The sequence below is a fragment of the Phascolarctos cinereus genome, unplaced genomic scaffold (assembly GCF_003287225.1).
Source record: "Phascolarctos cinereus isolate Bilbo 61053 unplaced genomic scaffold, phaCin_HiC Scaffold_4;HRSCAF=312, whole genome shotgun sequence".
Lineage (NCBI taxonomy): Eukaryota > Metazoa > Chordata > Mammalia > Diprotodontia > Phascolarctidae > Phascolarctos > Phascolarctos cinereus.
This window is the reverse complement of record NW_027555847.1, coordinates 158,074,139-158,098,725: the sequence shown is the minus strand read 5'-3', so window position 1 is coordinate 158,098,725 and position 24,587 is coordinate 158,074,139. Positions and strand designations below refer to the sequence as shown.

The following is a 24,587-nucleotide window of genomic DNA, read 5'->3' as shown; positions in this document are numbered from 1 at the left end:
ACTGCCAGAAGGAGGAATTAGATTATGAGACACAGAAAAAAAGCACATAAACAGACTTAAAAGGAGGAAGAATGGTGAGGGGGAAATTCATCTAAACATCTAGATCATTCTCTGTTGAAAGAAGGACACCAAAAACACTTTTTGGCACACCTCAATGAGTCTTTAATACTTCAAAAAGTAGAGAAAACAATCAGGGAAAATTACATTTCTCACCTTATTCTGACCAATAAGAATGAGGAGAACTGAGCAAGTAACGACATCATCCTTGAGTTTCATAAGATAGATAATGTGATGTGTATTCTAGACTTCGAAAGAGAAGATTTTTTAAAAATTTGGAACTCAATGCATCTAGTGGCAAGAACAGTATGGCTCCTTTGGTCCTATTCCACTCTTCCTTACTTCCCTACTCTTACATTGCATGTCCTGGAACCCCTGTTCTATCATGAACAATTTCCCCTTTATGTTAGACGTGTGCCCTTTCCCTGAAAATTGCTTTATACATATTTGGTACTGAACTTTCTATAGATGTGCTATTTTCTTTTAATAGAATGTAAGCTCTTTGAGGACAGAGGGCATTTCATGTTTGTCTTTGTGCCTCCAGCACCTAGCACAGAACCTGGCACATAGTGCTTGCCAAATCTGAAAAAGGATTGGTATGATACCATAATCTAAGCCTCTTCATAGAAAGTCTGCTTAAGAGGGATATTACGTTAGCAAAAAGAAAATTATAATGACACAAACAAATGAAGGAGTCTAGAGTAGTCTAAAGAGACTGATGCAGTCATGAAAGGAAACCTTTAACCAATTTCAGTTTTTTAAAGTGCTGGATTTGGATTCATGGGTGCTGAATTTGGAGCCAGAAGATTAGGGTTTGAGTTTTGGTTCTCCTAATTTCAACCTGTGCTACACTGAGCAGGTCACTTAAACTTTCTGTACCTCAATTTCCTAATTTGTAAAGTGAGAGTATGCCTACATGATGCCTAAGCTCAAAATCCATAATGCTACAGGATATCATTTTTTGATATTCATTTCCCCCATCTGTCTTTAGTTTCATCTTCTTTACTTGATTTAGTCCCTAAACTACAGTTTCTCCTTACCTCTTAGAATCCTTGGCTTTCTAATAAAAATTAAGCTCAGATGACACTTCCTGAAATCTCCACTTAGGCAACAGAAAAAGCCAAAACAGTACTTGCTCACATAGTCACCAAGGAAGAGATCCTGGGGGCCAGGATACCCATGTCCAGCATCAATAGCAGGAGGTAAAGACTTCTTGAGTGGGAGATGCCTCTAGAAAGGCATTGGACTCAAGAAGAAGCCCCTTCCACTTCAGCTAGTGGTGAGGGGCCAGTTCAGTATCTCTAAATGCTACTGATCACTTAATAGGGCAGGGAGGAAGGCCAGAATAGTTCCTTGGAAGAATACATTCTGACACTTAGAGCAAGCTACTGCTCTTGCACTTTGCATTCACAAAACCACCAGAATCTAGAGAAAGTTGAGTTTTGCAATGAATACTAAGGACAAGATAAAGGGTTATTTTAGATATCTTGGTGATGGTGCTTTGTGTGGCATGAGTGGGGGGAGGCAGTGTAGGAGATGGGATGAAAACAATGGAGGTTCCTATTTTCTTTGCTTTTCTCTAACAAGGGGAATAATCCTCAGAGTGAGAAGTACAGATCAAATGCGCTTAAAAAGGAAGTGAGATTCTCAGGCCCTCATCACCTTTTGCCTGGATTATTCCACAAATCTCCTAATTGGTCTCCCTGCCTCAAGGTCATCCTTACTCAATCCATCTTCCACACAGCTACCATAGCGATAAAGCACTGATCTGACCACCTCAGATCTTAGCTTGTACTTGAATCTTGCATTCATGAGATAAATGAGATGATGGGGGAAAGCATCCAGCTGGCTTCACTGATTTTATCACCTAGACCAGGGTACTAAACAAACTTGCAAGTCACTATTAATGATTTTTGAAAAGTTGTGAAAAATAGGTGAGAGGGGGGCAGCTAGGTGGTGCAGTGGATAGAGCACTGGCCCTGGATTCAGAAGGACCCGAGTTCAAATTCAGCCTCAGACACACAACACTTACTAGCTGTGTGACCCTGGGCAAGTCACTTAACCCACTGCCTAACCCCCCCCCAAAAAAAATAGGTGAGAGGCCACAGGACAAGAGGTTGGCAAATGTCCTAATCTTCAAAAAAAAGGAAGAAGATATGGACTAATAAGTATTACTTCATGGTGAAATTCTAAGACCCAGTATTATATTAAGAACTTGGATGGGTTCAAGTACAATTCATTCCCAACAAACTTCATTTCCTTCAGTGGCAGCATTAGTAGCCTAGTAGGTCAGGAAAATAATTGAAGACTAGCTAGGTGGCACAGAAGATAAAGCACTGGGCCTGGAATCAGGAATACTTCTCTTAATGAGTTCAAATCTGGCCTCAAATACTTACTAGCTGTGTGACCCTAAGCAAGTCACTTAACCCTTTTTGCCTCAGTTTCCTTATCTGTAAAATGAACTGGAGAAGGAAATGGCAAACTACTCCAGCATCTTTGCTAAGAAAACCCCAAATGGAGTCATGAAGAGTCAGACAGGACTGAAAAATGACTGGACTGACTGACACCTAAATTTCCACAAGGCAGTTAATATTTTTCTCATAATGTCCTTGTGGACAAAGTAGACAGTGCAAAGGAGAATTCAGAACTCATTGGATGATCATCAACCTGGAGGAAGTTCTTTACCTGGGTCGCCCTCATATGAAAAATGTAACTAATTTCACCTGGGCCCACCTTGCTACAAATCGACTTTTTATTCCACCTCACCTGGTTATTATACTGTTCCCTGAAACTATTCCAAACCTCTACTTAGCTCCTTAAGATCCCTACACCATCTTCTCTCCCTCCCAGCAGACCTTGTTGCTTACTTGACTAAGGAAATAGGACCCATCTGCTGTGGTTGCTCCATTATCCCTACCCCTCAGGGCCTCTTGTACACCATTCCTCATTCTCCATTCCTTTCCTCCAGTCTCTGAGGAGGAAAGTGGTCCTTTTCTTTGCCAAAACCAATCCTTCTCTCTACCTGGGTTCTTGATCCTTTCTGCTCCAGGGAGTTTGTCCCTTTTTTTCCATTCCCCTCTTATGGCTAGGTGGAACAGCAGATACAGCACTAGACTTAGTGGCAGGCTGACCTACATTCAAATATGACCTCAGACACTTACTGTGTGATCCTGGGCAAGTCACTTAACCTGTTTACTTCTGTCTCCTCACCTATAAAATGGTGATAATAATAGCCCTTATTTTCCAAGGTTGTTGTGAGGATTAAATGAAATAATATTTGTAAAGCATTTAGCACAATGCCTGGCACCTAGTAGGTGTTTAGTAAATGTATGTTTCTTTTCTTCTTTAATCTCTCCTTACCCACTGACTCCTTTGCTGCTGCCTTCAAACATCTCCAGTCTTCTCTGATACTTAAAAAACTTTTACTTGACCCTCTCATTCCCTGAAGCTATCATCCTATATATCTGCTTCCTTTCACAGTCAAACTCCTAGAAAAAATAATCCACAATTATTACCTCCATTTTCTCACCTCCTATTCACTTCCCAGGCCCTAGTACTCTGTCTTTAAAATGACTATTCAATTAAAATAATTTCTTAACTTTCAAATTCAACGATCTTCTCTCAATCTTCATTTTGCTTAACTTCTCTGTAGTTTCTGACACTGTCAACCAATCTCTATTGTCTCCCAGATAGTCTCACCTCGCTTGGTTCCTGGGACATTTCTAACTGCCTAATTCTTTGCAGTCTCCTGTGCTGAATCATCATGCATCTCCTGCTCCTTATACATGAGTGTCCCCAAGACTCCATCTTGGGTTACCTTCTCTTCTTCCTCTAGTCCAGGGGTGGGGAACCTGTGACCTTGAGGCTACATGTGGCCTTCTAGGTCCTTGGGTGTGGCCTTTTGACTGAATCTAAGTTTTACAGAATAAATCCTTTTATTAAAGGGATTTATACTCTGAAGTTTAGATTCAGTCAAAGGGCTGCACTTGAGGACCCAGAAGGCCACATGTGGCCTTGAGGCTGAATGTTCCCTGCCCCTGCTCTAGTCCATAGATTCTCTAAGAAACCTTATCAGATCTCATAGATTCAATTTTCATCTATCCAACTTCAGTTTCTTCCCTGAACACTAGCACCATATTGCCAAATGTTAAATGTATCCACCTGGATGACAGATCATACTTTAGAGATGAGGAAACTTAGGTTTATAAAGGTTAAGTGTCTTGCTCAGGGTCATACAGGTAGTAAGTTGCAAAGATGAGATTTGAAGCCAGCTTTTTTGGCTTGAGATCCAGCACTTTTCCCATGGTGCCATGAGGGGACCTGATGTCCTCTCATCATTCCAAACTCAATGCTTCCAAAATGGAGCTCATTTTTCTCCCAAAAAATTCCTCTTCCAAACTGCCTTGTTTCTGGTGAGGGTACAAACAGCCTTATAGTTACTCAATTTCACAATGTAAGTCATCATTGATTCTTTTCTCCCTCATTCCCAACATCCAATCAATTGCCAAGTTCTGTCAATTCTACCTCCACGACATCTTTTGATTTGTATCTTTCTGTCTACTCCTTCAGCCAATACCCAGGTTCAAGTCCTTATGATTTCTTGCCTAGACTATTGTAATAGCTTCCTAATTGGTTCCCTGCTCCACTTTCCTACTCAAAACTTTGACTCTAGGATAAAAGACCTGCCATTTAAAGCTCTCCACAATCTGGCTCTCACCTGCCTTCCCAAACTCATTTCTTAATAATCTCTTTCATATGTTGCATATTTTAGCTAAAGTGGCCTACTCCCCAAACTCAATGTGCCATTTCCCATTTCTTTCTGCCTTTTCACAGGCTGTCCCTGATTTAATCCACGAACTACAATTTCTCCTTACCTCTTAGAATTCCTGGCTTTCTTAAAGGCTAAGCTCAGATGCCATTTCCTGAAGTCTCCACTGAGGCAACAGAAAAAGCCAAAATAGTCCTTGTTCACATAGTCACAAGGAAGAGATCCTGGGGGCTAGGCCTGGATGCACATGTCCAGCACCAATATCAGGAGGTAAAAGAGTTCCTGGGTGGGAGATGCCACTGGAAAGGCATAGGACTCCATCAAAAGTCCCTTCACTTCAGCTGATGGTAAAGGACAAGCTCAATATCTCCAAAAGATACCTATCATCTGACTGGGCAGGAAGGAAGGCCAGAATAGTTCCTTGGAAGAATACACTTAAAGCAAGCTACTTACTGTTCTAGCACTTTGCATTCACAAAGCCAACAGATCCCTATAATTCATTCTCCAAAGGATAAATTGCATAGCCATACTCTGTCTTCCATTGACTGGATATACAAAAATACAGTTTGACTGAAATCAATAGAAAAAGGGGTAGCTGAGGTCACAGGAAGACTTTAATTTTTTGATCCTAGAAGGGTGATGGTGATCACTTGCAGACCTGAGTAGGATAGTTGGGTAGGGAAAGAGGTGGCAAGGCTATGACAGAGCACAATGTAGAAAAAAGCAGAGAACTCTAGGTAGTCTACCGTGAAGCAGTGCTAAGGCAGCACTTGGTTTAGGCAAGGCCTAGGGAATGGTTTGGGGCTAAAGTGAGTGGAACTAAGGCAGGAAGGAGAGTTTGGTCATTAGAGGCATGGGATGTTTAGGGTATAGGGCCAGATAAAACAGCTAGAGTATCCTGGGCAAATGGAGGCCATAGAGCTCTCAAAGTCAATGTACTGAACTTATGTGAAGGCAGGCCAGGAGTCATAGGTATCCAGGGGCACCAGTACATAGGTTTTGAGAAGAGCAGCTAGAGATACTCTAGGCACAAAGCAGGAGGGGGAGTAGACTGAGGAAGAGCATAGGACAAAGCTGAATGGAGCTAAGACTGGTCTAGCAGGACTTGGTCCAAGACAGAACATATGGGATAGCCATAGTCATAGGAGTCTAGGGACTGATCAAAGTGAAGCAGGAGATGAAGAGTGTTGGATTGTCATCTGATGATTGGATTTATTGCAACATTACAGTAGCAATTTCATTACAATACATTAACACTTTGACTGCAAAACTGCAGAAAATTTAAGAAGAGTACAGCTTTATTGAGCACCTACCATGTGTTGGAGCTGTGCTAAGAAACTCAGAAGTTAAACAGTCCTTGCCTTCCAGAAACATACATTCTAATGGAGGAGACACGTACATACAAGATACATACAACACAGCTATAAAATAATCTTAAAAGGGAAGGCACTAGCAGCTGGAGTGAGTTTAGAAGGAAAGGGGCTTCCAGGAAAAGCTTCTGCAGAAGGTAGTACTTGAATTAAGTCTTGGAACAAAGCACAAATTTCAAGAGGTAAAAGTGAGCGGAGAGAGCAGTCTAACCATGGGGACCTGGCAATGCAAAGGGCATAGCGACAGCATCATGTGTGAGGAACATCAATTAATCAATCAATAAACATTTAGTAAGCTCCTACTAAGTACCAGGCATCGTGCTCAACGTGGAGATACAAAAAGAGACACCGGACAGTCCCTGCCCTCAAGGGAGCTTACAGTCTAATGAGAGAGACAACATGCAAATATATACAAAGCAAGCTATATATAGGATGAATAGGATATAATTAACAGAGTGAAGGCACTAGAATTAAGAGGAGCTGCAAAAGGCTTCCGGTAGAAGGAGGGATTTTAGCGGAAACTTAAAGGAAGCCAGAAAGGTCAGGAGGCAGAGATGAGGAGGGAGAGTGTTCCAGGCATACGGGACAGTCAGAGAGAATCCCTAGTGCTGAGAGAGGGAGGGCCAGGAGGCCAGTGTCATTGGATTGAAGAGTATGTGTCTGGGAGTAAGGTGTAAGAAGACTGGAAAGGTAGAAGGGGATAGGCTATGAAAGCCTCTGAATGCCAAATACAGCATTTTGTATTTGTTTCTGGAGGCAACAGGAAACCACTGGAGTTTATTGAGAAGAGCAGTGACATAATCAGGCCTGTGTTTCAGGAAAATCATTTTAGTGGCTGAATGGAGGATGGATTGGGGTGAGGAGAGTCTTCAGGCAGGAAAGGCAGAAATAAGAATCTTTAGCATCAGGATGGTAACTAAATCTGTGGAAGCTGATGAGATGTCCAAGTGAAGTAGTATAGAAGGAGAAGAGAAGCGGGCCCAGAACAGAACCCCAAGGGACACCTGTGGTTAGGGGGCATGATCTGAAAGGGGATCCAGCAAAAGAGACTGAGAAGGGGTGGTCAGATAGGTTGGAGAAGAACCAGGAGAGAGCGGTGTCCCAAAAACCTAGTGAGAAGACAGTATCTAGAAGGAGAGAGTGATCAATAGTGTCAAAAGCCATAGAGTAAATGGAGAGAAGTAACTTGTGAGCAATTAGGAAGGAATCAGGCTATGAAGAACTTTCAATGCCAAATAAGAGTTTATATTTGATCCTGGAGCCAACAGGGTGATACTGGAGTCTACTGAATGGGGTAAGGGTGACATGGTCAGACTTGTGCTTTAGGAAAAATCACTTTGGCAGCTGTGTAGAGGAAGGATTGAAATGCAAAGAAACTTAAGGCAGAGAGACCAAACAGAAAGCTATTGAAATAATCCAGGAGAGAGGTGCTGAGGACCTGGAGAGACCTCTTAAGGGGCTCTAGTCTTATCTACTCATCTGACCAATGAGAAAACTAAGGCCAAGGAAGCACCCAAAGTCACACTGCCAGTTAGTAGAAGAGATAGAGTCAGAATCCACATCTCAAGACTCCCAAACTATTCCATTTACCGCTATGCAACACCCAACTCCAAAATTTGGAGTAAAGCTTTGATAGCTCCTTTAGAAACAGAAAAAAAAAACCTCATTCTTGCTATGGGCCTCATAAAGGCCTTCCTCCACCATTCTTTCTGGGGCTCATGATCTCTAGTGAATGAGTAAAAAATACTAAAGGAGAAAGCTTACATACACCTGATTTAGCAAGACACAGCTTCCTTTGCAAGGCAGCTCATGAAAAAAAGTCTTTCAGCACTTCCTAAGAGGTATAGCAACAAAGTTCAAGCTCTCAGGCACAACTCAGGAACAAAGTGTCCTGCTGTTTCATAATTATGATAGACAACCTTGCCTTTTCAGAGACCCTCCACAGATCTCCTCTCCTACTGTGAGCAGTGACAACTGTTACTGTTGGCACAAGGAAAAAAATGCCAGTCTATCTTACCTAGTTCTTAAGTTAGTACGTTCCTAAAAAGTTCAAATCTGCCACTGGATATAAGAAAGGTCTCTCACTTTTTAACAAAAGTTTGCTGCCTCACTATAATCAAATATGTCTAGTTGTGATGTCTTGGCTCTTGAACAATTAAATTAAGAAAGCAGATTCACAGAAAACAGATGTTGAACAGCTTAAGGGCCATAATCAGGGAATTAGTCAATAAAGTTTAATCCCCAACAAATTAAAAAATGGTTTGATGGAGGGAGACTTACAGAGTCCTACAACCCTGAAAAAAGAACTTAGATTTGAGCAGAATAAAACGACTTTGTGAACAACAATGGTTGGGCCAAAGTCCATCAAGATCTCATCTAGGAGGATTTACAGTGTTCTTCATTGACGCAATCGGCACAATGCCACATGCAAACAGGAGCATCAGGAGAACCTTCCGATCCAGAGAAAATCCCTCTTTAACCTGGTCTCAGCACTCTATCTCCTCTATTACAGTGGCAAACACTTTTGGCAAGCATGCACTATCTCTGTTTTATGTCTCACTTGCTTATTATTAGAGGATCGTTGGGCAGGGCTATTACTATTGTTATATCTTTTAAGGAATCTTCAATGATTTTGACCTATAGATGGGACACACTTTGTAAAAGAGTATATGGTGAAGATTTGTTCTACCAAATCAAATGCTTCATCATAAATAATAAGCACAACGGAATCTCAGACAGTCAAGGAGGCATGTAGGATGGTAATTGCTTATGCTGTTTTGGTCCTTTTCATGATATTAATAAGGTCTGAGATTTTTCCTGCACTTTTGATATCTTTCCTTTCTTTAATGCTTTGTTTAATTGTGTTGCCCTTAGCATGATTTCCTTAATATACACTTGGTCCAATTTGGCTGCTTTCCTCATCTTTGTTCCCTTTAATGCCATTTCTTCTTCAAAAGAGTTTGATTTGGCCATCCACAAAGGAAATACAAGAATAGCTAACACCCAAATTTTAATGTGCATTTGGAAGGATACCCTGTAGAAATAGTTCAACAGTACGCACATCTGATACAGACAGTACAGATGCACAACAAAATGGACCCAGAGAGGAACAAGAAAAGGAGAGTTGGCTGGCAAACTTCCTTTACTGACCCCAAGCTTCCAGTGAAAGCAAAGGCCCATCTTGTCCATACTAAAATTTTACTCGTGTTACTGTATGGCAGCAAAATATGAAATTCAACTGTCTCTATAGAATTAAAAATGAATCTCACACAGAGAGCAATGGAGAGGTGCATGGTGAGTGAAAGAAGGCTATAACATATAACCAGTGAAGAACCCCAAAGAATAGGAGTAAAAGAGATTATGGAATTATTCATGATAAAACGAGAAGACAGGCATGTCATAGGGTGAAAGCAAGGGATGACAAGTGGACAGCCAAAGTGCTCCTCTGATATTCTTACGATGTCAGAAAAGGATGAGGAAAATCTCTCACCCACTGGGGGAGGGGACCCCTCCCCCTTTGCTGACTATGCAGGAGTACATAAACAAGAGACACAATTGATGAGCAGGAATGGATAGGCTGCAATCTGTATCATTAGCAGGAACTTCTGAATCAATGATATCACAGATACATTTGAGTAAGCAACTATGATACTGCAGGTGAGAATTTAAGTTCACCTCTATACTCTTGTATCATGTTCATTTGATTTTCCTGTTTTGATAATGAAAAAGAAGAGAGCTAATGCCTTGTTACCCCAAAATACTCAGGGAGGGGTTAATAACTAGTTCAGATCTCATAGTTTCTGTCCTCTTGGAAGCACTGTCTGGTAAAACTAACAATTTTCTTATTCTCCAACATCCCTACCAAGAAACGCCCACCAATGAGTACCATAAGTTTTTCATTCACAAAGGAAAAATAGCTTTTATCCATACCACACCAGTAGTTTCCCTACCTCTTGTAGTTGGAGTCGGACTTTAGTAACTGCTCGAATCCAATGTGCTCTAGCTTGGGTAAATGGTGAAGAGTGATTCTCTTCAGGACAACTTAGAACAAAGACAAAAAAGCTCTTTTAGAAACAGACCATCCCACAAAACAAGAATACTCGGTAAGAGCTACTACAACTAAGCAACATCCAAAATCAAATAGCAACATTCATCTGACCCTTTCCGTAGTTTACTGTCCATCAACTGTTTTCGCCCCCAGCCCTGTTTTACATTCACTATTTGTAGACTAAATATTAGACTGAGGTTTGACAACTTAGTCCATGGGCAGTGAGATGGCAGCCCAGTGACTGGAGCTGTTTATACAGATTAGAAGAACTTGGGCCCAGAGAAATTCTTTCTCAGAGCAGTGAAATGTCTCCTGCCTATGGACAACCAATCTCAGACACTATGGAATAATTGCTGTTACTTACTTTAAACACAAAGACCTAGTACTAAGGATTTCAGCCCTATTATTGCCATTAACTTTCCCTGATTCAGAGAAAGAACTTCTCAGGTCTCAAAAACTTTTTCTGTGAAGCAAACAATGGTGATGACCAAGTATTTTGTAGGGAGAGATGACTACATCACATTAGGCCAGGTCATTTTGTCACAAGTCCTATTATTGATAGTACATAATGTTCAGTTAGCAGTAACTCACCTCCTTCTTCCCAGCCTTGGGATAACAGAGAAGTATCCAGCATTCAGCTACACAAACACCCATCCTACCACTGCTCAAAACAAGGCTAGGTTATTTGGTCTAATACAAATGTGGGCCACTTGCTGCCTGGAAGTATAATACTGAAGCTTAGCCTCCTTAGCCTCTTCCATGTCCCTGTCTGGTGAATATTCACCAAGGGTGGACACTTACTAGACAGAGGGAAGGAGAAAACAAAAGGCAGCTTTGTCTTTCTGGAAAAGCACCCAAAACTAGAGTTAGGTCTGGGACACGACAGATGTACCATTCTCTTTTATACATTCACTTGCCAAGTGACCAGTCTTTGCTGCTCCAGGACTCAAGGTGAGGGATGGGTAGAGTTTGTTATTCTGCTTCAAAATACCAAGTATTTTAGTCACCCTCAACCACCCTCCCTCCACCACCTGTCAGCTGCTCCTGGCTACCCAACTGACTAATGCTGTCTGGCAGTGACAATACACTATTTATGGGCTTAGCTCCTATATGGATTTTAAAAGGTCAAGTTTTATATTTTCTTTCTTATAAGTCCAAATTGCTTAATACAAGATTATGCTCTTCTGGATGAGGATTCAGTAAAGACTTCCTGAATGACTTTTAATGGCTCTGTCCTGAGTCATTTGGCCTCAGGTACACTCAGAATTTAAGAAATACCAGAATTTGAATCCATAAAAATAATCCTTAAGGCAGTCAATAGTGGCCAAGCTCTTCTTACTTTCTAGGGTAATTCCCCCAATGTTTTTCACTTCTGAATGTCTCTAGGATCAATTTTGGAGCTACAGAAGTTATGTTGAGGTAGATCAGAAGGTCAGGACCTGCCAGCACAAGAAAGCAGTGCTGACCCTATACTGTGACCACCTATGGAACAGCAGCATCCCAATAGACTACAAAAGTCTAAAGGACTCATGTTCAGCAGCACCAATAGCTGATCTACCAAGTTGCTTTTTTTGTGATTTGTTGGGGAGGTGTGTGGAGGGAATGGGAAAAAAACATCTTGCCATGATGGAGCCAGATCTACAAGCTGGAAAAATTCCCCTTGAGGTAAAAATCACTTACCTCTCCTGGGGGCTTTTATGTGGCTCCAGTTCTAGGGGAAGATGAGATGTTTTATCTTCTTTAATCATTTCCTTTGGCTCACAAGTTTTTCCCTTCTCAGCTTCATTGGTCACATCCAGCAATTTTTCTTGTTCCCCAAAGCCTGCTTGGCCATCCTTTGTGCAGCTTCCAGTACTGTGGCAGGAATGAATTGAGTCCCTTTCTCGGTGGTCATCATCTTGCTCTGAGCTATGAACATGTTCCTGATACTGGTCCAGCTCACTCAGCTGTGAGCTTCCTTGACTCACATTACAGGAGGAACCATACCTACTACTGCCAGTGGGGCTGTAAGAAGAAGAGGAAAACAAAGACGAGTCAGAAATTAGAGAGGAAAAAGGAAATGAATATAAACTAGTGCCCAGGCAGAGCTTAAGAACCAGCAGGGGAAATGTTGCTTCCATACAGTAGCACTGGGGATTTCACATTAGGGTTCTCAGTGGGAAGACCTCACAGTCTCATAGAACTACTTTCTAGTTAACAAAAATAACAGTAGAGGAAAAACATAACATAGAGCTGACTCTTGGGTTCTCCAAAAGCTTTAACATCAGCCTTGTATCCAGTTTCAAAGACTATCTTACCTGCATATTATATTTCTATTGATAAGATCAAGAATTATTTAAAACAGTATGGCACTTTTACCTAAAAATTCCTCTCTACCTCACAATCTTCTCAGGAAACTTTTATCCAGTGGCTGTCACAAATACAATTTTATATTCATTTTCCATTTCTCACAAAGTGATCCACTGAGAAAACTTTTATTTCATTAAGGTGAAGTCTCCCTTTTCTCCTTCCTCACCACTGAAAATGTAAATGATTAATTCTTATGTTAACCACAGGCAAATGGCACTGCTCATTCTGCTGTCAGTCACTACCTGAGATAAGCCATGGAAAGAACAGTATCAGAACCATAGAAACTCCTTAAGTAGATGATCTTCTTTTATTGAATAAAACAACTAAAAATCTTGACTGTAGAGGAAGAATCACAAACACATATCCACGACAGGTAGCTTTCCCACAGTAGGTCACTCAACTATTTGTAGGGCATGGCCCATCTTTGGATGAGTCAGGCATATTCCCTTTTTAAAGGCAGAACTATGCCAGGTGTCCTTATTCCTGGAGCAGACCCATAGCTCTCCTTACTCTACCCCTATCGTTAACATCCATATTATCTGCCTTTCCACTTTATCCCTACATTGCCCCACAAGCAATGCACTCTGCAGTAGGAGATAATTATGGTGAATGAAAGAAGCTGAGGAACGGGTTGGCAGAGTGAACAAATGGCAAGGTGAGCAGCATGGAAGAAGAAATAGAAACAACAGGACGGTGCTACCTTAGGCTGACAACCTAGGTTGACTGTTTACTAACCAAATCCACAGCACTGTCCTATCTTTGGAATCTGATACCAAATAATTCAGAGATAAATAAGGCATTTCTACTCAAAGGATGACTGCAGGCTAGCCCACTGCAGGTAGACCAAATAAGATGTCCTCTTATTACTTCTGTCTTCCTGTTGAGAAGCCCGGGGATGCTTCACAAATTCAGCAGGACCTGAAAAAACTAGAGTTGGGGTATAAAAAAGACCAGCTACAACATGGGTCAATTTATTTCCCCCCAGCCCCAATAACTCTTTTCTTTGGGCTAAGATGTTGTGAAAATAGAACTAGCTGAATTTCCCACTGAGGAAGGCAGGTAAGATACTTTCCCACCACAGGTAGCCAAGGTTTCACCCACTCTGAGTGCAAATCTAATGGGAATGAAAAAAATTGGAGTGGTTTTTCAAAAACTGGTATCCTTGGGTCACTCCTAATAACCCTCGTTAATGCTGCTGGGATAGGAACTGTGTCATGGTTTGTACTGAGCATTTTCCTGAGCATAAATAGAACAACTTCGGTCTCTACTTCTCTAAAGGCTATGACTATTCCAGTTCAATTGGCCCAGGCACAAGAGCCAAGGCAGCATTCTTAATTTGCACTTGATTGTGCCTCTCTTGCAAAGAAAACACTGCCCCTTGTACCTAAGTCATGAACAATGTCCTAGGCTAACCTATGATAGGAACATCAAAGGACAAGTTCATCTCTTCTACCACTGCCTAAAAGGAGAACATTCTAGTCTTGTGAGTAGGGCTGATCCAGCTCATCTGGGAATTCTCTTGGGCTCTATAACTTCCTTTGGGTCCAAGGGTAGCGAAAGCCAGATAAAGGACATCAAAGGCCCACTATCCTAACCAATGGCTGATAGCAGGGAAGGAGATGCACAGATCTGAGCAGCTGAGGGGCATGAGTTGAGTGTAGAGTGTAGATTTTCCATGTAAATATTAAAATGCTATATAAATGTGAATTATTATTGCTTTCATTCTCTTTCCATCATATCTAGCTGTACCAAGCACCTTCACTGCTACTGGAGAAAGTACCACAGAAGACTGACAAGTGAGAAGTGTTTAAAAAATTGTCCCCCAAACACAGAACAAGGGAAGTTTTGACTAAGTAGCTTAGAATCAAAGAAAAAATCAGGCCCACTTTCATTGATACTCATATGGAATACTTGATTTTTTTCCTGGTAATATTCCTCCTTGCCATTCACCCTGACCCCGTTTTTCACTCATTATGCAATACAGATTCCCCCCCCACCCAAGCATCAGAGTAAGGCTCTTTAGCAGCAGACTCTTTTAAATCAGTAAATGAGGCAAATGAGTAAATGAGCTCTTCCAAGGCTGTATACCCAGGAGTGCAGCCCCAGAGGGAGTGGGATAGATAAGCTAACACAAAAACACCACAAGTAAAAAGGGAACAGGCTGGAGAAGCTGACACATTGACTATTTTACCTACCTCTAACATTAAACATAGACAAGAGAAAACAGACAGGATAATGATAAGGCCGTGAATAACAACAAAGGGTCCTAGGTCTACTTCTATGTCACTTGCATTATAAATGGTCAATTGCTTGAAACCATTTATTATGCTCTTGTTGAGAACAGGCCTTTTCTCAGTCACTGATTCCATGATTCCTTTCAATGTTGTCAGCTGAGGCTTGCATGAGAAGTCACCATCAGTAAGAAGCCCTCTGTCAGGCACAACTTCTTGTTCTTGCTTTTCCTTCTGCTGAGGCAGCTCAGTCTTGGGGCAAAGTTTGCCTTCCTGTTCCATGAGATCCATGGAGGAAGATGTGATATTCCCGGTATGACGATGCTCTTCAGATGCTGGAATTTCTTGCTTGTTATTAATCACTTCAGGCCCTGCAAGGTCTTTGATATATGCATTCTGCATGACCTCCAGATTGCTGGAGGATATAGCGGGTTCAACATTAGCTCCAGGTACATCAAGGGACTCTGTAGCCATGTTTTCTCTACTTTGGCTATGACCCCGATCACTGTCTATTACTAAAACCGGAGGAAGAGTTTCTGGAGCCCCCTGAGCAGTACTCTCCTTGTTTTCCTTTTGCCACAGAAATGGAATGTCTAGTTTCTTTTCAAATCCTAGTTTTAAACCACTATCTACTGCATTCCCTTTTTCCTCATTACTTCCTTCAAACAGAACTGAGAACTTCTTAAAACCTGACATGAAACCAGACTCTGTTGATGCTCTATTCCCAAAAGAGGATGAAGGAGAAAAGAAAGACCCAAGTGATTTCCCACGATCAGCAGCAGAAGACAGGAAATCAAACTTTGGCAGATTAGGCACATTTGGAATGTCAAACACAGATTTTTGATGGCTTGCTTCTGGGGGGACAGCAGGTGGGTTCTTCAGGGAGTGGGACTGGCCAGTATCTTCCTTTGTTTCTGGGATGGCACACATCTCTAATTGCTCCTCCAGTTTTCCTTTGGTCTCTGATGTGCTACCTGGGCTAGGTGGATACAAACTGACTTCTGCCTGATCATCCTGAGTATGTTCGATCTTTAATCCATTACTTAAACATGAATCCAACACATCTTGACTTGTCTGAGCAGTTGGCAGATCTGGCACCAGCTCAAGAGTATGATTTAGATAAGGCTCAGAAACTCCAGTGAGTGCCTGTTCTGGAAGAGAAGTCTGGTTGGTTATGCAAGCAGGGTTTATATCCACTTGTAAGGTAACCGAGGTATTCTCTGTTTTGAATGTGAGCTTCATGTTGGTGTCTTGCAATGCCTCATTCTCTCTTACATTACTTAGAGACAATGTTCTCATCACAATATCATTTTCCAAAATGGAAGAATCAGAAGCATTTAACTCAGGTTCTTTGGGTTCAATTAAAAGAGTTTTATTGTCCTCTATTTCAATTTTCAATCTAGAGCCATCGGTCAAAGCTTCTGATTTTTCATTGCCCCCCGCTCTTTCAAGATCATTGATAGCTGATTCCAAAGGAAGAGCTTCTGAGTTTTCTTCTTTCTTGGCTTCCTTTTGGGGTATTGATTCCACAGTCTCTCTGGGACAATTGTCTGGAAGCTGGGAACTCACCTGGACATGTGAATCTTGTTCATGAGTCTCTGGCTTGGGACCTTTGAATATGCTAAACAAGTCTCCTGTGAGGGTCTGAGATGATATACTGGATGAAAGACCAAAAAAGGAACTTTTCTTTGGAGACTGAGAAGCTCCTCCTGTCATTTGAGATGGGGAGAAAAATCCAGAGAGGGTTTTGGGAGATTCACTCATTCTCCCAGAGAAAGATTTCATTTTAGTTATGAAGCCTGAAAATATTTCTGCTGAAGAATCCAAAACTGAATTTCCTTCTGGGGCTTCTATAGGTTTGCTCTGTGAACTCAATGAATTCACAGACTGATCAGAGCAAATGGCCAGTTCAAGGTCTTGCTGTAAGCTATCATTATCAGTTGCTTGGTTGAGCAATTTCTTTGGCAAATTGAACTGGTCCCCTGTAAAACTCTCATTTCTTTCAATGTTAGTAGAATCACTAAGATCATTTAGATTTTCAGACACGTGGATATCATATGAAAAGGAATTACATAGGGAATCACTAGTAGAGATTTTCTGACCCAAATCATCTTTTTCACAAGGCATTTCCATAAGGGGTTTTGCAATTTCTGTATCCATAAGGAATGTTTTCTCTGGTGCTTGAAGTTCTGGAGAATGAGAACTGCCTTTCTGTAACTGGACAACCTGAGCTGAAGAACCTAAAGACACAGAATCTGGTGAATAGGTCTCTGTTTCTCCATTACACTTGACAACATCAGAGGTGACATCTTTGGTGCCACTGGGGAAAGCACCAGTAGCCACTTTCTGCTCATGCAGTGCCTCCATAGGTGAGATATCCATGTTTCCATTTAAACCTTCTTGTCTGTCCATTTTGTTACTGGTGGCTGCAAAAACACTTGGTAGCTTAGAGGGCTGAGAAGTCACTGGAGGTACGTTGATGAGGTTTTGTTTCTCAACAGTATTTTGTTGCTTTTCATCCCAGAAAGACAAGTTAAAGAAACCAAAACTGGAGCTACTCTGACAGACACTTTTCTTACTGCTAGAGGAAAAGAAGGAAGGTCGTTTAAATAAACCCTCTCCTTCTTGAAATTTAGCACTTGGGCTAGTAGCAGGAGCTTTCTTTCTAGATTTTTCTGATTCAGTCAAGAAAGAGAATATACTCTTGCTCATTGGAAACTCTGGTTTTGATGCATAGTTTGTAGTGGTTGAAAAACCCCCCTTGCCAAAAAACTCATCTTGTTTGTTTGAACTAATCCCATCCAATGCATCAGAAGACATCTGATTATCTCCTGGATCCTCGACTGTCACTAAAGACAAACCTCCACCATGTTCCAATGAAGAGTCTTTGGATAATTTTTCAAGATGGTTAACACAGGGAGTTGGACTGAGTGGCTGATCTCCTAATACACCTTTTCCTATACTATTCTTCCTTTGGTTCTCTCCAATTAAAGGTTCCTTTGGCCCACTGTCATGGATAGTGGCCTGTTTGTTCAGGACTCTAGCTCTAGGTTTTCTTGATAAAGAAATGGGTGTAGAAGGAAGTACGTTGTCATTCTGGCTGGCTGGTTGCATCATATTAGTACTTGTCATGACCATTTCTTTGCTGTTAATACCTGAAGGAATGGAGACTTTCTCAACTGACTGTAAAGGGGACATGTCTGCTTTAAAGAGATCTCCAAGAGAACCAAAGAGAGATGAAATTCCTGTAGACTGTTCCTGGGATTGTGCCTTTCCTTCTTTACCAGCATTACTTTTGAGGTTTGGTGAACTGCCCTTATTACTCTGGGTCTTAAAGAAGTCAAAAAATCCAGATGTCTGGGGTTTATCTGTTGCTGTAATTACAGAAGAATGTTCTCCCCGACCAAAAAGTTTCAATGCACTTTTAAATAATGTTCCCTCTGGTTCTGTAGAAGATTGGCTCTCAGGAAGTTTACATCCTTTCTGTTCATTTTTATTGGACTGGGATTCAAAAGGGGTTAGAACAAGATCAGTCGTAATAAGTTTATGCTCTTTTTCACCTGGTGTAACATCGGGAGTTATTTGACTTACTTGTGAAGGTGATCTTAACAAACTTTGCTTTTTCACATGAGTGTTTGTATTTATAGGTAATGCTTGCTTCTGATTTTTAGTAATTTCTAAACTCTGAATATCAGAAGTGGCTTGTCTCTTCTCATCTTTCTTGGGAAGAGTTTCTTCCACAGTTTTTGAGCTCACTGCAGATAGCTCACTTGGAGGGTCACCATTTGATAATTCAGTTGATTGTAACTGTATATCCATTTTCTTCAAGGGGGAAGTCTCTAAGGACTCATTTTTATCATAATTCAAAGTCTTCCCCACCAAATCACCCAAAGTAGAAAAAAGAGAAGTCATTTTGTTTGTGGGCAATCTCTCTGCTATGTCCTTAGGGCTTGTGACTGAGTTTTCAGGAAGAATCAAAGGTGTAGCTAATTTAGAGGAGGTCTGCTGCACATGGAAATCAAATTTTCCACCTGATATATTTTCAGCTATAGATTGCCTTTTATCTTTCTCTCTAATCTGAGTCTTTCCATTTAAATCCCAACTACTAAGTCGTTTGGATTGACTTCGCAGATCAAGGATCTCCTCAAGGTCTTCAGATCTTTCTTTTTCATGTCCTAAAGCTACTTTGAACTTCTTAAATTTGTGTCCTGAAAAATCTAATGGCTGATCACTTTGGCAATACATTGATTCCTCAGGCATTTCTGAAAAGGTTTCAAAATTCATGTTCATTAATTTGTCACTTCTTTGCAATGCCATAGACAAATCAAGAGGCTTATTAACAGAGTCATCTAATGGTTTCTCTTTACCACACCATAATAATTCATCTTCACTGCCATAAAGGGCTTTGAAACCACATAAAGCAATCATGTTATCATCTAACATAGCATTTGATATAGCATCTACCTGGAAATCATAGTCCAAATACTCTTGAAAAGAAGAATCAGGTTCGCAAACATATACATATTGCCCACTAGAATCAGTGAGCAGAGAATAGATATATTGGCCATCACTGTACACATAACGCCCATATTCCCCATCTTCTGATGGCCACCATATTCCATTTTCAAGCCATGACAACCATTCATGGTACTCAAGATCGAAACTTAAAAATGCAAATGTTTCATCCATTCTTAAGGATTCTTGATCAACTAGAGTCCACATTGTTTGGTTATAACCTGAAGAATAACTTAAGTCAATGGGCAATTCTTCAAAGAAATACTTATTAGCTTCAAAAAGTGGAAAATGACTACAGTTTCCATTCAGTGAGTTAGCTGCCCACATACTCCCTTTTACTGAGTAGTCTTCATGAAATGCTAACTCGTCAAGTGATTCATATGGCAACTCATTGCAGTCAACACCATCCAGATTTGTTCTCCATTCCAATGTATTTGTGTTTTGGTCTTTTTGGCAAAGATTAATTATTGAACTATCTGATTGAGGGCAGGAGAAACCCTCAGCTAACGGAAGGGTATTTTGCTTTAAAACATAATAAACTGGTTGCATGATTTCACTGAGATCTCCAGAGAAGTCTTTTATGCCAGAATTCCATTCAAAACCCCAAGGTCTATTCATGTCCTCAAAAGCCTGGTAGTAGTTTGATGCACAGATAATTTTAGTCCTCAGTAAAGATGAATTCAACTCACTTGAATTTTCTTGCAGTTTTGGCCCAGGAATTTGGTGAGGAAACTGCTCTCTAAATAATGATTTCTTCACACACTCCTGCTGAGCAATAGGTATGCTGTGAGAAAGAGGATAGTCAAAAGAAACGCAGTACTTTTCATGTGGTTTACTTGTTGTTGGGTTTTCATCTATCCAAGACTCACTCACTTGTATGCTTTTATCTTTCTTTTCAGGCAAAGATAATAAGCTTTTCAAATTGCTAGAAGCTTCTTGCTTTTCAACATGATTCTGTTGATTGAAAGTTTCATCTGAATTCACAGGCATTTCATCAAGGCTAGAATGCTTACTTACATGCAACCATTTTCTGAAATCTAGAGACTTGGACTTTACCTTATTTGGTTTACCATCTGCCACATTTTCATTTGATGCAAACTTAAATATTCCAGAAAGTAAACCTGAGGTACTATTTCTCTGCTGTGAACTTTCATTTCTCATATTTAATTCTTGTGGACTAAGCAAATTTTCAGAAGGAAATCCCAGCTGTCCACAAAGTAGGTCTTGTCTAGTGCTTTTCTTAGAAGCATCATCTATAACTTTATCTTCTCTAGTCTCACAGGCTGATGTTGATTTTGAGAAGTCAACATTTAAAACTAATGAAGAATCTGACACTGTTGAAGTTCCCACTTTTTGCTTTAAATTCTTACTTCTTCCTGAAAAATTAGAAACTTTGTTTTCTTTGGGTACAATTATAGGGGTACCTAAGGTATCTTTATCACATTGATTTTCATCTCCTAGTTTGTGCTTACTTTGGTGGATTTTTTGTGTATCTTTAAACTCATCTGGAAGACTGGAAATAGTTTCAATTGAATTGGATTTTGCTAAAGTATTTTTTGAAACTTCTGGGCAATTGTTTTTAGGTTCTTCAGCAGCAACTAATGGTAGGTTATCACAAGAGTGATTTGGAGGGGCTGTAATGTCCGTGGAAGCAAATTTAAATAAAGAAGGAAAGACGCTTCCATTTTCCTTTAAATCCTGTTGCTTTTCAGAACTACCAAGAGACCCCAAAAATGGAATATGTAGCTTCCCACGGAAGGAAAATGAGCATTTATCTTTCTTTGGACTGCTTTCAGAGACATCAGGCTGATGAACTTCCATGGATCCAAATGAAGCTTCTTTTAAAGATGATTCAGGGGAAGTAAGAAAAAATTGACTAAAGGATTTTTTTAGTGGGCTAAGGAAAAAACTGTCATCAGATACTTTGTCTAGCTTTAAAGGTGGTAAAGAAGTCTCTTCATTTACATTCCTTTTATTTTCATTTCTAGTACTTGATCCACAAGGAACTCCCGGTATATCTTTGGCACACACTTCTTGTTGATTTGACAGGTGAGGCACATATGTACATGTTTCTCCTTCTGAAAGGTTCTCTATGCTATCTTTCACACAGGAAGAACTAACTGAGTCTAGAAGTTCACTGGTTACTCCTGAAGATGGCAAATCCTCACATGGATAAACTTGGACCTGGCCAGTAATCCCTCTATAATTCACATCTAATACTACACTGCAACTATTGTCATTTACTAAGGTAGCTTCTCTTTGTTCTGACTCATGGTCAACCCTTAAGTGGCTTTCTTTCATTGTTAGAATACATTGGTCAACTTCTTTTTTTGTTTCTTCCTTTTCTGAAAAAATCTTTAATGGATTTATCATATTAAAAATAGAACTCATGACCGAACTCTGAGTCTGTGGGGAAGGTGGGTCCTTTATAACACTTTCTGATGGATCTGATTGGATTCTGATTGATTCTGATGAATCCTGAAGACTTTGAGTCACAGTCTTAGTAAGTTTACAATCATTTTCAGAGGTTGTGCCCCATCTGACAGCATTTGCATTGTCACGTGTTTGAGAGAGTAATGGAGAATGCATGGAAAGGTCTCTTTCTGTTTGGCCATCTAATTTTAGGCTTGGTGATACTGAATTGGCTTCAGGTCTAGAATCTGAACTACTATTTTCCTTTTGGGGAGAGATTTCCGCTTTCTCAGGAACTAAGGAAACTAGCTTTTCCACAGATGCAGAGAGATGCTTTGTGCCTGAGCCCACCTTTTCAGTGAATGAACTGAACAAAGAACTAACTGTGTTTTTCACTCCAGTCAACTCGGGGAGGGGAAGAGTCTTGACCTTGCAGTCCTTGCCACTCTCCTGAGTGGGTAAAGGTGGTATCTGATCCACTGGTGGTTTCTGATCTACAATATCAAAAGTGCTATTCTGTTTATATTCTGTTTTAGTTTTTGAAAGAGAACTAAATTTGTTAATTTCTTCTTCCTTCTCAGCTAAATATTCAGATACCGTTTCCACTAAATACTGTAACTCATCCATAGTATCAACATATGCCTCCTGAGGTTCCTCAGTAGGAGACTGTACCAACTCTTGCATGTGACCTTCCATGTTTTCTCCTTTAACTTTATGTATTTTGGCATCACAACTGACCCTTTGTGAGGAGAATGCTGAATTTGTTACATAAGAGTTTTCAAGATACTCTCCATAATGGCAGGTATTTGATGGACAAAATGAAAGTAAAGCTAGTTTATCCAGCTCATCAGGTGAAATAAGGGAACAATGAAGTTCATCAGTACTGCTATCAGATTCTTCAGGAGTACCTACAGGAGTAAAATTAGTGTTGGAGTCTTCTAAGCTAATTACCTTCTCATAATCTTCAAGACAGCTTGAACAATCATATTTAACACTTTCCAACTTGGTGGCACACTTGCCACTTTTAACTAAAAGTCCATTTTTGTATGGACGCAAAAAGGGGTAAATTTGTTTTCTCTTTTCAGTGTGGCAAAAGTTGGATTTTTCAGCACTGGCATATCCTGAGAATTTATTTTTAGCTTCAGATTTACTTACTACTTTAGCACCTAAGGTGGAATCATGAGATCGCAAACTTCTATGATCATATCGACTGCTTTCACGGTCTTCAAAACTATTGTATCTAAGTTTCTTTCTCCTTCTCCTGTCTATTGTATTATATTCCTTAGGGCATCTGGAAACAGGAAGTATTTCTGACTCAGTACCAAAATTTGATATGCTAGCAAATTTCCTATGTTGCTCCTGGAGTTCCACCTTTTGCCAACTCTTATGATTTGCTTTTTCTTTATGGTGATAATTTTCATCAGTTTGGTAAAGGGTTCGGATTTCTTTTAGCTTAGTTTCCTGCCAGTTCTGATGATTGTTTTCTAAAAACTCTTCTATGAATTGCTCTCCTAAACTCTCATATATGTCTTCTTGTTCTTCATCTCCAGGTCTGGAGATAGCTGGAATGATCTTAATTTTTTCATTTCTAACTAGTGAACCTTGTCTGGCATGTAAGAAGAAAAATAAAAGGGAAAGGAAGGCAAAGAAGGAAAGGAAGGGAAAGGAAGGGAGAAAAAAGTTTATTTAATAAACATTTCATAAGAAAGATAAAAGTTATGTTGTCAATTTGATTTGTATAATATATATGAAACAATCAAAATGAATACAATTGTAAATGCTGGTCAAAGAAAACATATATTAGAATTCCTAAAGCAAGTCATTCCTATTAAGTAAAAGAGAATAATTTAAGTCTGAAAAAAATAACCATATCCAAAAGGAAAAATTAGTTTTTAAATTTAATTCTTTCATTGAAATAACAAAATGAATTTATATTATTAGTGCCTGAAATAAATTTGCAAGTTTAAAATCTTGGAGCTAATTATTTCAAACAGACCTATGCTATATCTATTGGTTTTAAGAAAACTCCATTAACTCCATAGTTCTATGGCTATAAAAGACAAGTTTGGGTTTAAAGAAACACCAGTGTGACTGCCCACTTGCCTAAATAAGTCTTCAGAGTCCATGTAGCCAGGAACGTGACCTAAAGCATGGCTTTAAGAAGAAAGAAAGAAAGAAAAAGAAAAAAGAAATAGAAAGAAAAAAATTTAAACAATGAAAATAATCCTTGCCTATCAACATGAACCAGACTTTATCAAACATGTGTTGTACTATCAGAAACAAAACAAAAAACTATTGTCAAAATGTCATATTCTAACAAACTAATATTAATAAACTTCTCTTCTTTGTGAAATCTAAAGAAACACTGAAGGCTGCATGTCAATAAATAGAGTCATATTAGAAATTGGATATCATTATATCACTCTACAACAGCAAAATAAATTGCAAGTACAGATGGCTTTTAAGCTGTCAACTCAGGTCTAAACCACTTCTCAGACTTACAGACTGTTTGCTTCCCAGGAGGCATATCCACTCATTATACTCAACAAGAGAATTGACACCTACTGGCAATATAGTCTACAATCTATTGTCTCTAAAGTAAATAGAAACAAGAGTTAAGAGGAATGTTGTTAGTAACTAAGCCCTTCAAGTGTTTGTACTGCAAATCAAAATAAAAGAAAGGAAAGTTGGCTGCAAAAGGCAAGTTAATTCAAGAAATACAAAAAAGGCATCCTTCACATATCACCATGTGGAATTGACATTTGACCAAGGGTAGAAAGGTTTGAAATCTTCTATTTATATTCCTACTGGCCTCTCAGATCACAGCTCAGTGAATG

General features: G+C 39.9%; 2 protein-coding genes across 6 annotated transcripts in view; both read right to left on the bottom strand.

The window, feature by feature from the left end:
* Window positions 1–24,587, bottom strand: part of UNC13B (unc-13 homolog B) — a 315,105-nt gene that overhangs the window by 109,282 nt on the left and 181,236 nt on the right. For all 5 annotated transcript variants that reach the window (XM_020977063.2, XM_020977069.2, XM_020977064.2 and 2 more), the window contains 2 exons: window positions 11,924–12,247; window positions 10,146–10,236 (listed from right to left, as the gene is read on the bottom strand). In XM_020977063.2, the coding sequence (XP_020832722.1) occupies window positions 10,146–10,236; window positions 11,924–12,247 (415 nt within the window). The remainder of the gene's footprint in view (window positions 1–10,145; window positions 10,237–11,923; window positions 12,248–24,587) is intronic.
* Window positions 14,001–23,876, bottom strand: LOC144457145 (uncharacterized). Its single transcript, XM_078154426.1, has 3 exons — window positions 23,854–23,876; window positions 14,788–23,356; window positions 14,001–14,051 (listed from the first exon to the last, which is right to left on the bottom strand). Exons 1-3 carry the CDS (start codon window positions 23,874–23,876, stop codon window positions 14,001–14,003), a joined length of 8,643 nt encoding a protein of 2,880 aa, XP_078010552.1.